Consider the following 11,717-nt stretch of genomic DNA (forward strand, 5'->3'; position numbering starts at 1 on the left):
TCAAAGTCACGGCAAGTCGTAGCCCATCGTCTGAGTGTCATATGAAAGCTTATTAGGGTACAGAGAAAAAAAAAATAGGCACACAGTGGGAAAAATTAGTACTTTCATATGTTACCACAGAATAGCTGAAAAAATCTAATATAAATAAGCAAATAAAACTCATACATATCATGCAGCATATATACAATATGCATCTGGGTGGCATAGTGGTAGCGTTGCTTCCTCAAGTTCTCGATTTACTGGTCGATCTATGTTCCCACCCTCATCTATAGACAAGAGTATGTGTAGTGACTGATAGTAATAGATTGCGCATATAAGCAGACGAAATGAGTTTCCTTCGCTGGGTGTCTGGTCTAACCCTTAGAGATAATATGAGTTGCGCATATTCGGGTTAAAAGTAGAGCCGCTGCTCCTCTGCATTGTAAGGAGCCCGTTGAGGTGGTTCAGGCATCAGATTAGGACGCCACCCTTGGGAGGTATTTCAGGCACGTCCAACCGTGAGGACACATTGGGACAAACTCGGGCCACGCTGGGGTGACCTGGGAACACCTCGTTATCCTCCTGGAGGAGTTTAAGGAGGTGGCATGAAAAAGGGATATCTGGGCATCATTGCTTAGACTACTGCCCACGCAAATCGCAAATGAATGGATTGATACAATGCCTCCTGCTCCTAAGTACAGGACCAAATTTGCATCACTCTGGGAATTTTAAAGTACTAAGGCATGCTTTCCTGCTCTTGAGACACTTGATAAATATGGGAACATAATTTCCTTTCCATCAGAGGTCTGACAAAAACCAACGGGGAGAGTGGTTCATGGATACATGGATGAAACACTTTGTTTCCGTTTGCATTTTGGATGGTCCTTGTTTTGCCTCACCGCATAGACTTTTTTTTTTTTTGCCAAGAACATGGTTCACAGCATCACAAAGGCACATAAGCTTCCCCACCACATCAAGGTCACAACTCCAGGAGATGTTTCATCCATCCATCCAGTTGTCCATTTTCTAAGCTGCTTCTTCTTGAGCATGGAGGTCATTCTATCGCTGGGGGAACACACACGCATATAAACTGGGGCCAATTTAGCACAGGCAATCTACCTTACCCGTATAATGTATATATTTAGACTGGGTGCAGGAAATCCATGTAGACCCGGGGAGAACCTACTAACTCCACACAGGCAGGACCCGGAACATTAACCCTCACTTGCTACTACTGTGCCGCCGTATCGTCACGTATTTTTCAGTCTTTTTCATATAAATTCGCCGTTTTATTTATTTTTCTTTATGTAACCATAGTAAATCTATGAATAGTGACTTTAATGACCATTCCAACGAAATACCAAAGTACAACAAAAAATCTGAAGTACTTGAAAGGTTTGGTTATCGATGACAGTTGCGATCAATTGGTAGCGCCTGCTGTTTGACGCCTGTGACGCAGTAAGCCAAAGAAGCAATATGGCGCTGTCGTGTGTGGTCAGATTAGGTGAGGTTAAATGTAAATATGTAAAGTTGATAGTTGTTCTATGTTACGGTGTAGCGTTTTGTTTGGTATTTAACATGCAGTTTATTTTGTTTTGTCTTTTGTTTGTTTATCTAGCAAAAGGCGTGGACAATTTTGTGCATACGAGGTAAAACACCTTTCAACTTAATTCCACAATTGATTTCATCTCTCTTTTCTTGATTTTTGTACGGGCTTATTCACACTTGCTGCATGCCTCCTTTGCTTTAAAGTGGCTTAGTGCTTAATGTGTTCATTTAAGTTTAATAAAGTGATCCTTTATATAGCGTATTTTATTATGGCAACCATGAAAGGCACTTTAGAATATGCAGAGTAAAATAACCTTCATTGTATGTATTTACTTGGCATCACTGTGCTCGCATTTTTCAAATGGTTATACAGAGGATGTGTTTACATCTTTTCTTTACAACTTCGGACACAGGCAGAGTAAGTGAATCGGAGGTATGAATTGAGTTGGAAACCCTGTGGTTTGCAATCCAGTTATTTAATTGCAACCCCACGCTAAGCGAAATGGGTCACCTGGCATCGGGAACGGGTATTGTTTCCTTATGTCAGTCATTTCTGATGTAGTTTAATTTATTAACACATTCTTATGTGTAATGTCGCCATAGAGTGACTACATGTTGCACGTTTTTTGGACTTGAAAGAATTTAACTGCACTCTGCATGTGATAATATTACTACTATAGAAGAATATTGTGTTTCGCAATGCGCACAACTTTGGTTCTTAAGTAAACTGCTTAATGGTTTTAAATTTCATGAACAGATCGTGTAATAAATGTTCTATTAACACCAAGATCAAGGTTCATGCCCCTTAATGTATTTTCCAGTTCAGTGATAGCCAGTGCGATTTTCTATGCTGAGGTGTGCTGGGCTGGTAACATCATTTCAAGAGAGGCCCACCCAACCAACAATCAAATTAAGAGGGCAGGCTTGGGGCATTTGACTCCGTTGAGGTAAAACCGAAGGACGGGATTAATACAAAATTGAGTGCGTTTATGAACAAAGCTGCACATCCTCTCACTGACACACACAACACTGAGGACCTTTTACCAACAAATTGTTCTGCAGAAGTGTGTCAATATATGCTACTGGTACCCCTTTATACCAATTGCAGTACAATTGCATGATGCCTCTCTGTGACTGTAATTGTCTTCCTTTTTTGTTATTCAGGTGTGTGTTCACACCACACTGAGAGTGTTTATCTGTGTTATTTAATGAGCTCCTGTAAAATGGGAAATTTAACCCTGGGGACAAACAAAGTTCTGTCTACTTAGTGAGTTGACGAGTAGTCCCATGATAAATAAACAGACATTAGTATTTAATAAACACGCCAACCTAGGTTCCTAAAATACAATTTCAATAAAATCTTCATTGTCTGTGTGTTTCAGCATCTTGTTTTATTCTTTGACTCTGTGCACAGGTACCCAGGTTTTTTTATTTTATTAAATGTAGCATTTTGGCCTTTCGTCCACATGCAGACTGTGTTTTAGCTCCCTGAAAAATGGAGATTTTGTAAAAATTCCTTCCAGGTTAAAGATGTGTAGAAACAAAACAGGGAAAATAGAATTTATTGGCTTGCACCTATCAGAATGTGTGTCAGTATCTTCTCTGATTGACGCCAGAGTGTGTGCGACATTCTGTTTTATTTACGCGAGGCAGTTTTGTGCAGTTGCGGTCATAGCTAATGTAGTGCTGGTGTTAACCTTGTTAACTGGAATTTTAGCATGTTTATCTTGAAACATACAATTACTTTATCACAATATTGAGCAACAGTGGTTGTTGCTGAAGAGAATTTTTGTTTGTCAAGGACTGTTGTCATTGAGTGAGCTGCTTCGTCTGCACATCAAAGGAAAGACAACTGTAATGAGATTGTGTGTTGTGTTGTTAAAATGTTGCCTACAGTCTCTGCTATTTAGCAGATATGGGGTGATTATTCAAGACTCCAAATGCCTTTGAGTTGTCAAAGACAGGTGGTTTCTAAAATAGTAAGGCAAGAGTGCGAAGCAGCTACAGTCCTACACTTGGGCCTAAAGTAGAGGAACTTGTAGCAGGGTTTCACTGCGACTCATGTAGATATAAAGAAGCCATCCACAAATTCCATGGATTATTTGAACAGAAAGGGGGAGTTTTCTTTTGACATGTAGGCCACCTGTAATTACAAGTGTTCATTTATTGACGTTGTAGTGTTCGTGATGCCCCCTTTTTTCCTTCTTTTTTTTTTTTTTGCAAATTCCATGCTGAACACACATGTGAATAAAAAAGGGCCATGGACATTAATCTAAATGACATTCCCTTTGTTATCTATGCTTGTTTCATGCTCTTAACAGAGGATTTTTGCATTTTTATGTGGATGGAGATTTATTTATTTTTTTTAACTGTGCGTGTGGACAAGAATTTGTTTTTTTAAAAAGAGGAGGAAAACTCTTGTTTTAAAAAATACCCAGGTACGTGTGGACGAGACCTTTGTGAGTTAATCACCTTCTGTGTTGTGTGGGATGCTTGGCAGATGTTGCTACTCTTTCAAACACTGATGGAAGTATACAACGACAGTCCCTTTGCCATCTTTTAGTTTTGTTTAGTAAAGTTTGATGAACAATCTAATACTTACACTTGATTATGAACTCTGAACAGGTATGTATGTACAGAGTTTAGGGAGATTATTAGATTACAGAGACCATGCTTTTATGGTTGCCATAATCTAATTTGATGATGTCCTTAGTTATGTCATCCGTCTCTGAGATTTACTGGATGCTCAGCTGGTGTCCCTGCTGTTCTTTTTCTTACTGCCATGTTACTTTGTTTGCCAATCACTTTGCCATAAGAAACTCATGAGCGAAGGTCAGATTGCCAAGGTTGCTGCTATCTCAAATTATTTGAATTACTGGAATATATCGGGTCATCAGCTTTCAGTCAAGGCAGGATCAAAGATGTAGTGTCAATAGTTTGTAAGCAATCAGATGGCCTATCCCTGCATGAACTGAATGGAGTTTGATTGAGAATGTTATGTTTAATATAAATTGTTGTTAGCAAGCATAGTAACAAATTTAAAAGAAGTTTTTACATTGCTATTTCCTAATAATTATGTTCTATTAATCATGCATTGTTCAAAGTAGTAAAAACAAAGTTTGATCATAGATCGTACATAGTTTTTTTTGTTTAGGTATATTTTAAAAATTAAATATCTAGGCTAAGTTTTTAATAGAGCAACTGTCTACTCACTGTTAATTAATTATAGTCAAAAAGGTTCATTTGTTGTTGTTTGTTTTAAAGAATGGTTTCGGCTGTTCCATAGATTTTATTTTGCCTAGTGAGTGTTATGTTTATGCATTTCTGTTTTCTTCAGGCTTCTTCCATCATGCAGTTTCTTGCACAAATCCAGCATTCATACAAGTCATTCCTTAGAAACCAAAAGCTGGGAAAGAAAAAACCGGATAGTTTATCCACCACAACTTCCAGGAGATCCTCCTAGGCAAGCAGTAAGTGTACTTCTTTACAATAGATATTGCAGTAGATAGCTTATTTAGTGGAGCAATATGGGCATACAAAGATTAACATTTAAGGTAGGAGAAGGATCTTATTTGAGAGAGAGACAGACAGACTCACTAACAAGTAGGGTTGTCACAATACTAAAATGTCAGCACAATGCTATGAAAACTATTGAACTTTAATACCATTTTTGGATGCCTAACACAGTATATGAGGTAACTCAATAAAATTTTGTTTAAATAAATTGCAATTCTGTATATATTAAAATGTTAACGATGATGGAGAAAAAAAATAAATTTTCATCTGTTAATGCAAAAAATTTTAGTGCAGTCTTTTGTAAAAGGTAATAGTAGATTTCTCTTAAACAATTAAAAGCAAAGAAGTTTAAATCTGGTGAGCAATGTTTTTTTTTTTTTACATTGATGAAGCCAAATATTACTGAGGTAATACAATGAAATGTTACAAATATCACTAACTGTTAATTGAGTATTATATTTTTTTGTAAACAGTATACATTAGAGTGTTCATTTTACATTTGTTTTAATATTCAACCACAAAGAACATAAATGTGGTCTTTTGTATACAGTTGTTCATATCAGCATCACACAAGCAGATCATTAACACACTTAAATACTTTGCCTAAATGTTCACAGTGCACATTGCATTTTTTGTGTAAATAATCTAAGATGTCTTTGTAGTTTCCTTATTTTTTGCCAGAAAGACTAGCATGTCAACATGCTCTTCTGTGAGGTTGCTACATGCTTTAGTATGACAATACTTATTTGCACCTTAACAACACACTCTGAAGCACAGTTGGAGGTATATGAGCATACGGAGGAGTAGAGTCACTGTTTATACAGTTGAACACTAAAAAGTTACAACACCTTGCGTTCTATGGTAAATGTGATGAAATACAAAATTTAAAATTGCACGTAATAAAAGAGAGTAAAGCACTACCGGAGCAGGCTTTGTAGTAATGTTTTAAAAAAATTGAAGAGGCTATGGAGCCCTATGATGCTAAAGACTGTTGCCTCTGAATGAATAGCACAGAATAAAAGCGACCCATAGGTTTAATTTGAAGACTTCTGTTTTGTTGTGTTGATCGTTTAGCTACTACAGAAAAGTTTTAACTTGTAGAAAAGAATTAAATATCTCATCCCTACTTCAGGTGCAACAGTTTACAAATTTATACTTATCTTATTTCTAAATTATGGAAACATTAATGTCTCTCAGATTTTTTTGTATTGACTCATTTACAGTTCTTGTATATAGGCTTGTGTGTATCTTGTGGTTTTCCATTCCTGTTTGCTGCAAAGCCAAATTTTTTCGTGACTCCTCTCTGGCTGTCCTGTTGGTCAGTTAAGCATGCTGGTGAAGGCTCCAACACTGATGAAATTACTATCTTATGAACATTTGTAAGTGGATGGAAACAAAGCTGCAAATCAAGCCATGGAGAACTGGAATTGCCTTTGTAATGTGGGCTGTTAAATCAATACCATGAAAAACGAGTATTGAAGTAATTTTAAAATGTTAAAATTGATACTTATTGATATTTCAATACTTTTGACAACCCTACTAACAAGTGGTCAGACTGTATTATTCTATTACAATTAAGTATTTTCAGGAATAATTAAAGTGTGCTCACAGAGTGATAGGTGCATATGGTGATATTAAATCCTTATTTATATAATTCATACATTATTCTTTGTTAAAGGTAGACTGATCCCATATATCTGAATTTAGTAATGATTTTCTTTGGTTGAAGAATGTCTTTGTGTAGAAGGAATCTAGTGTTTTCTTCCAGGTTATTTAGATATTTTTAATATTTTGTGAAAACCGCCTTATGCTTTTATCTTCATTTTCTTAACAGTGAAAGATAATGATTCCGGCTTAGTACACTCTGAGTGGGGCTGCATTCAGGCTGTTAGAGGAAAAAACATGTTTGTAGTTCTCTTTCAGCCTTCATGAATCTTTAGGAATTTAACCAGCTCATTTTATGCAGAATTGATGGATATTGGAGTCTATCTGAGCAGTGCTAAGAAAAAACAGGCTGTAGAGCTAACATCAGTCCATTGCAAAGTACACTCAAATATACCTCCATACTCGCTTGTGCATGATTTAATTAAAAAATATATGCCAGTATATTTTAAACTTCAAAATGAGGTGGTTAAATATACTAATATCCCAGTTCATACTGTGTTTAACTATGATTATGTTCTGTTTTAGGAGATTTACCACTGTCGCAGACAAATCAAATACAGCAAGGACAAGATGTGGTATTTGGCAAAGCTGGTAAGAACAGTTTTGATATTTTTCTTTTTCTATTAAATGCAAACCCTTTTTTAATGGATGGTGCTGCTTCAGTTATACTGCAGTACTCTGAATCCCATATTTTAAGGTTTACGTTTCAATAAAGTAATTAGAAATTGTAAGACAAATCATTGCAAAAAATATTTTAATTGAAAAAACTAAATGCCTTGCTTTTTAGTTACCACATTAAACAGTCAACTCCTGCTTTCTGAAGCTGCATTGCCTCCTTTCAAAGCAACTTGAAGTTTTCCAGTTTATTTTGCATCTGTTTTAGGGTTTTCTTTGCTTTCATTCAAATGAGTGGTTTGATGCTTTAAATATTGTATCGGGAGCAAACTCTGAAGTACTGATTAGTAGTGTTGAAGGCAAACTAAGGAAATAAGGAAAAAGTAACATCTGATATGCTGATATCACCAAAGTGATTGTTGTGAGAGCAAAATTGATAAAATGGTTTACCACCAGCAACCTTGCATTAAACATCACAAAGGTAAAATTAACAAAAATGTATCTCTTACTCTCTACATCTGTTATGTTTGATATTATACCAGGGGGAACTGTCAGCTGCCTTTTAACTCCTTTTGCTTACAAATATCTAACAACATGAAGTCATATAAAACTTAGTAAGTACCTGTTGCCAGAAAGCTGGCTGTTGTTAAAATCTGCATTTAAACAGGACGAGCCGATTTTGGGCAGTCTTTTTTGCATACCCCTTGGGGTCAGAGCGCAGGTTCAGCCATTGTACAGCGCCCCTGGAGCAATTGAAGGTTAAGGGCCTTGCTCAAGGGCCCAGCAGAGTAACATCTCTTTTGGCAGTGACAAGGAATTCAACCAGCAACCTTCAGAGCCTCCACTCTGCTTATGCACATTACAGTAGCTGGGTGATATGAATTATTATCTGTCCAAGTCATCATTAGTTGGTTTGGCTGCATTTCCCCACTTGATCAAGGGTGTCATCATTTTTCTGTCAAAATGTTGTGTATGCTTGGGTCAGAGTTGCCGTAAATAAGTGCAGGCTTTCCGTTTTATAAATGTTTGTGCGTATGCACATTTTGAGCCTCTTTATCTGTGTATTGCAAGTTTTATAAATCTGATCCCCCAAGGTTATACAGAGTACACAAGCTGAATGGATTATGAAATTTTGATTAATCTGTACACATTTTGAAACTTAGGAAATGGCAAAATGTCTGGAAACGACTTAACGTCTTGTATTTCACTGTAGCGATCTTATTTCATGCCTTGAAGACCAGGTGTAAAAGACACTGCTTTTTTCTTGCATTCTAAACAGAAGATTGCTAAAGATGTTACAATAGATTTGTAATACCTAATCTAGCTCTTTGTTTTTTTTTCTTTCTTTTTGTTTGTTTATTTGTTTTTAGCATTGAAAAGAAATTTTGGCAATGAGACATTGATTTTTTTTGCTTACTTAAAAACAAAATGCATAATACAGTATAAGCTCTGTTGACACTTGGCTATTTGTGTTTTAAAAGATAGTTTCTTAAACCTAGAAGCTAGCTTTATTATGGTTTTAAAAATACTAACTACTTTTCTTGTAATGTGGCTCCCCATTTTTATTTGTAATGGAAGTTTTCACAGTTGAATCTTTTGCAGATATGAATAATTTTAAAGTCTATTAAATAAAATTTACATTTTTGTTTTCATTCATTTTTTTGTAATTTCTTTTGTGAATAGTACATTAATTAATGTAAACGTTCTTGAAAACAATTCTGATTCAAACAGCTTTCAGGTTAGACTGGAGTTAGTGTAGATGTTTGAGTGAGTGTGTTCTGGCAATTGCTTGTTCTACAATCGGAGATAATTCCTGCCTTGTTCTAGCTGTTGCTAAATAAACTTTGATTCCCTATGACCCATCCACAGGGAATTAATTTGTCTTCTTTTGAACAGATTCGTGGTATGACAATTGATCAGGCAATTGCACAGCTCGAGTTTAACAACAAAAAAGGAGCTAAGATAATTAAAGAGGTATGCCTTTCTTTTAAACTGCTGCTCTTGCTCTTTGTCTTTTTCTATAGCCTCTTTATAAATTAAAATTAAAGCTTCAAATAATTTTACCTGATTTTAAACAGTAATGTTGACAGGGCACAATTTTGTTTCTTTTTATATGTGGGATATCTTCTCACATCCACAAAGAAGCCCTGATTAGGTTAATTCACCACTCTAAAATGGCCCCTGTGTGCGCGTGTCTGATTTTTGTTTAGTGCAATGGACTGGCACTCAGTTCAGTGTTGTTTGCCACCCTGTGACACCAAGATAGGCTCTCACCTATTGCGGCCCTGAATTTAATTAAATGCTCAAATTTCAGAGTTAATGTAATTTTGAGCAAGTAGGCCCTAGCAATGTCTTTAAGACAGAGCTCGGGAACATAAATATTAGGTAGGTAAAAATCATTATTTATTATACATTCATATATTTATAAAAAAAAAAACCTTAACTATTGATTTTTTGTTTGTTAAGAATATCATTAGCTCCTGGAATAATAACAGTAGTTGTATATAGTAATAGACTTGTTTCCAGTTTTTCTGGCATTCCATTTCTTCTTAATTTTAGACACTAAATTGTTGTGCATTTATTAAGTTTAACCAAAAAAAAACTATAAAACTGATGTATTATGTAAGGTGGGTAATGATAATGTGTATCTTGTAGGTTCTGTTGGAAGCCCAGGACATTGCTGTAAGAAACCACAATGTAGAGTACAAGTCAAATCTATATATTGGTAAGTAGTTAGACTGGGTAACTATGAGATTAAATTATTATTAAATCTGTACCCAAATATTTTTATGCATATTGAAATTAAGAAGAAATATCAAATACATTATTTTAAATTTACTGAAGAATAATATAATATGCACTTATGTTTATGAAAGCTTTTCTAATTAAATAACTTTAGTGATTCAGGTTTGTTTTTTTTGTTTTTTTTTTTAAATTGAAGTCAAACAACCAAAAAGGACAAAGCATAACTGGTCAGTGTTTGAGCAATTAAAAAGTTAAAAAGCGTGCCCCCGCCTGACTGAGTAATCATGGGTAGGTGTCCTTGGTGCAACAAACATGCTCAAATGTATTTATTGGTGAATTAAATTTCATCTTAAACTTTACAGAAGCCAAACAACATGTTGTACTTCTGTTATTGCAGTAATTGTCTTCCCATTTATTCATTAGCATATATTTTTATTCAGTTTTAGGATTTGGAACTTCTTAAAGTGCAACCTGCAGATTTAAATTGTGCATTCTAGCACCTTTGTCAATTTTACCGCATACATTAACAGAAGTGTTCTGCAGCATATTGCATGTTGATTTCCTACAGTCCATGACATTCCAAAAAAAAAAGTAGATGCTTGGCACTATTTTTGCCAAAATATGACTGGTTAATCACCTTGGTATGAATGTGTTTACCATGTAATTGTCTGCACCTCATTTAGTGTTGATTTGTGGCATGCAGCCTTTTTTTTTTTAAGGTCCTGAATTACTATAAGCAAGTTTGCCATATTGATTGATGGGTGAAGTAAGTATTTGATGATTTTTTTTTTGTATGTGAATATGGGTCTAAATCACTTTTTCACTTTTCTTTTCCACAGCTGAATCTTTTTCAGGTAAAGGCCAGTATCTAAAACGAATCCGCTATCACGGAAGAGGGATGTTTGGCATTATGGACAAGGTGTACTGTCATTATTTTGTTAAACTCGTTGAAGGTGTGCCACCCAAAGAAATACAGAAAACAGCTTTTGACCAAGCTAAAGAGTATGTGCAGAGTCTGCGTGACCGAACCATTATTCATTCTTTGTAATGTACTAATACTTTTTTGTAAATTAGATATGTTGAATAAATTAATGCAAAATGTTCAAATGCTGTCTTCCATTTTTTATACCATTTTTATTTCAAATTAGCAAGCAAATTTTTTTTTTTTTTGCCAGTCATCCGGTCTGAATTAAATTTGTAGGGACCTAATACATGTTCAGAGGTGTACCATAACCTTAAAAGTGTAAGTTTGGTATTTTCAATTTTATTTCTTCACAATCATGATATATTTTACAACATGAAAGTGTATTCTAAAGTGAAGCTTTTTTTATATAAATTTTAAATAATACCATATACAGTGTGTTTTTGCAATTTGTTACTTTGGCTAAACCTGCCTACAGTTCAAATGTGAAAACAAAAGCTTCAACTTACCGAATACGTCCATTTTTCAAGCCAAGAGTGTTCTAGAGAGTTGATCTGTATCTTGAATATGCATGGTTTGGAATATGTGTACAATCTCAAGTTATTTTTGAAAGGGCAAAAAGTAACACATTTTTGTGAGATTTGGCCATTTTTGAAGGAGACCAAGTTGTAAGCATCACCTCACTATCTTTCAGCCCAAGAAGACAAGAACTGAACAAAATTACAAA

At 35.2% G+C, this 11,717-nt stretch overlaps 1 protein-coding gene across 1 annotated transcript; it reads left to right on the plus strand.

Annotated features, from left to right (window-relative positions):
* The first annotated feature begins 1,405 nt into the window (after positions 1-1,405).
* Positions 1,406-11,175, plus strand: mrpl22 (mitochondrial ribosomal protein L22). Its single transcript, XM_039775524.1, has 7 exons — positions 1,406-1,483; positions 1,598-1,628; positions 4,865-4,997; positions 7,234-7,299; positions 9,220-9,297; positions 9,979-10,048; positions 10,908-11,175. The coding sequence occupies exons 1-7, from the start codon at positions 1,456-1,458 to the stop codon at positions 11,114-11,116; spliced, it is 615 nt and encodes a 204-aa protein (XP_039631458.1). The 5' UTR covers positions 1,406-1,455; the 3' UTR covers positions 11,117-11,175.
* Positions 11,176-11,717: the final 542 nt, after the last annotated feature.

Source organism: Polypterus senegalus, chromosome 13 (assembly GCF_016835505.1).
Source record: "Polypterus senegalus isolate Bchr_013 chromosome 13, ASM1683550v1, whole genome shotgun sequence".
In the NCBI taxonomy this organism is placed as follows: domain Eukaryota; kingdom Metazoa; phylum Chordata; class Cladistia; order Polypteriformes; family Polypteridae; genus Polypterus; species Polypterus senegalus.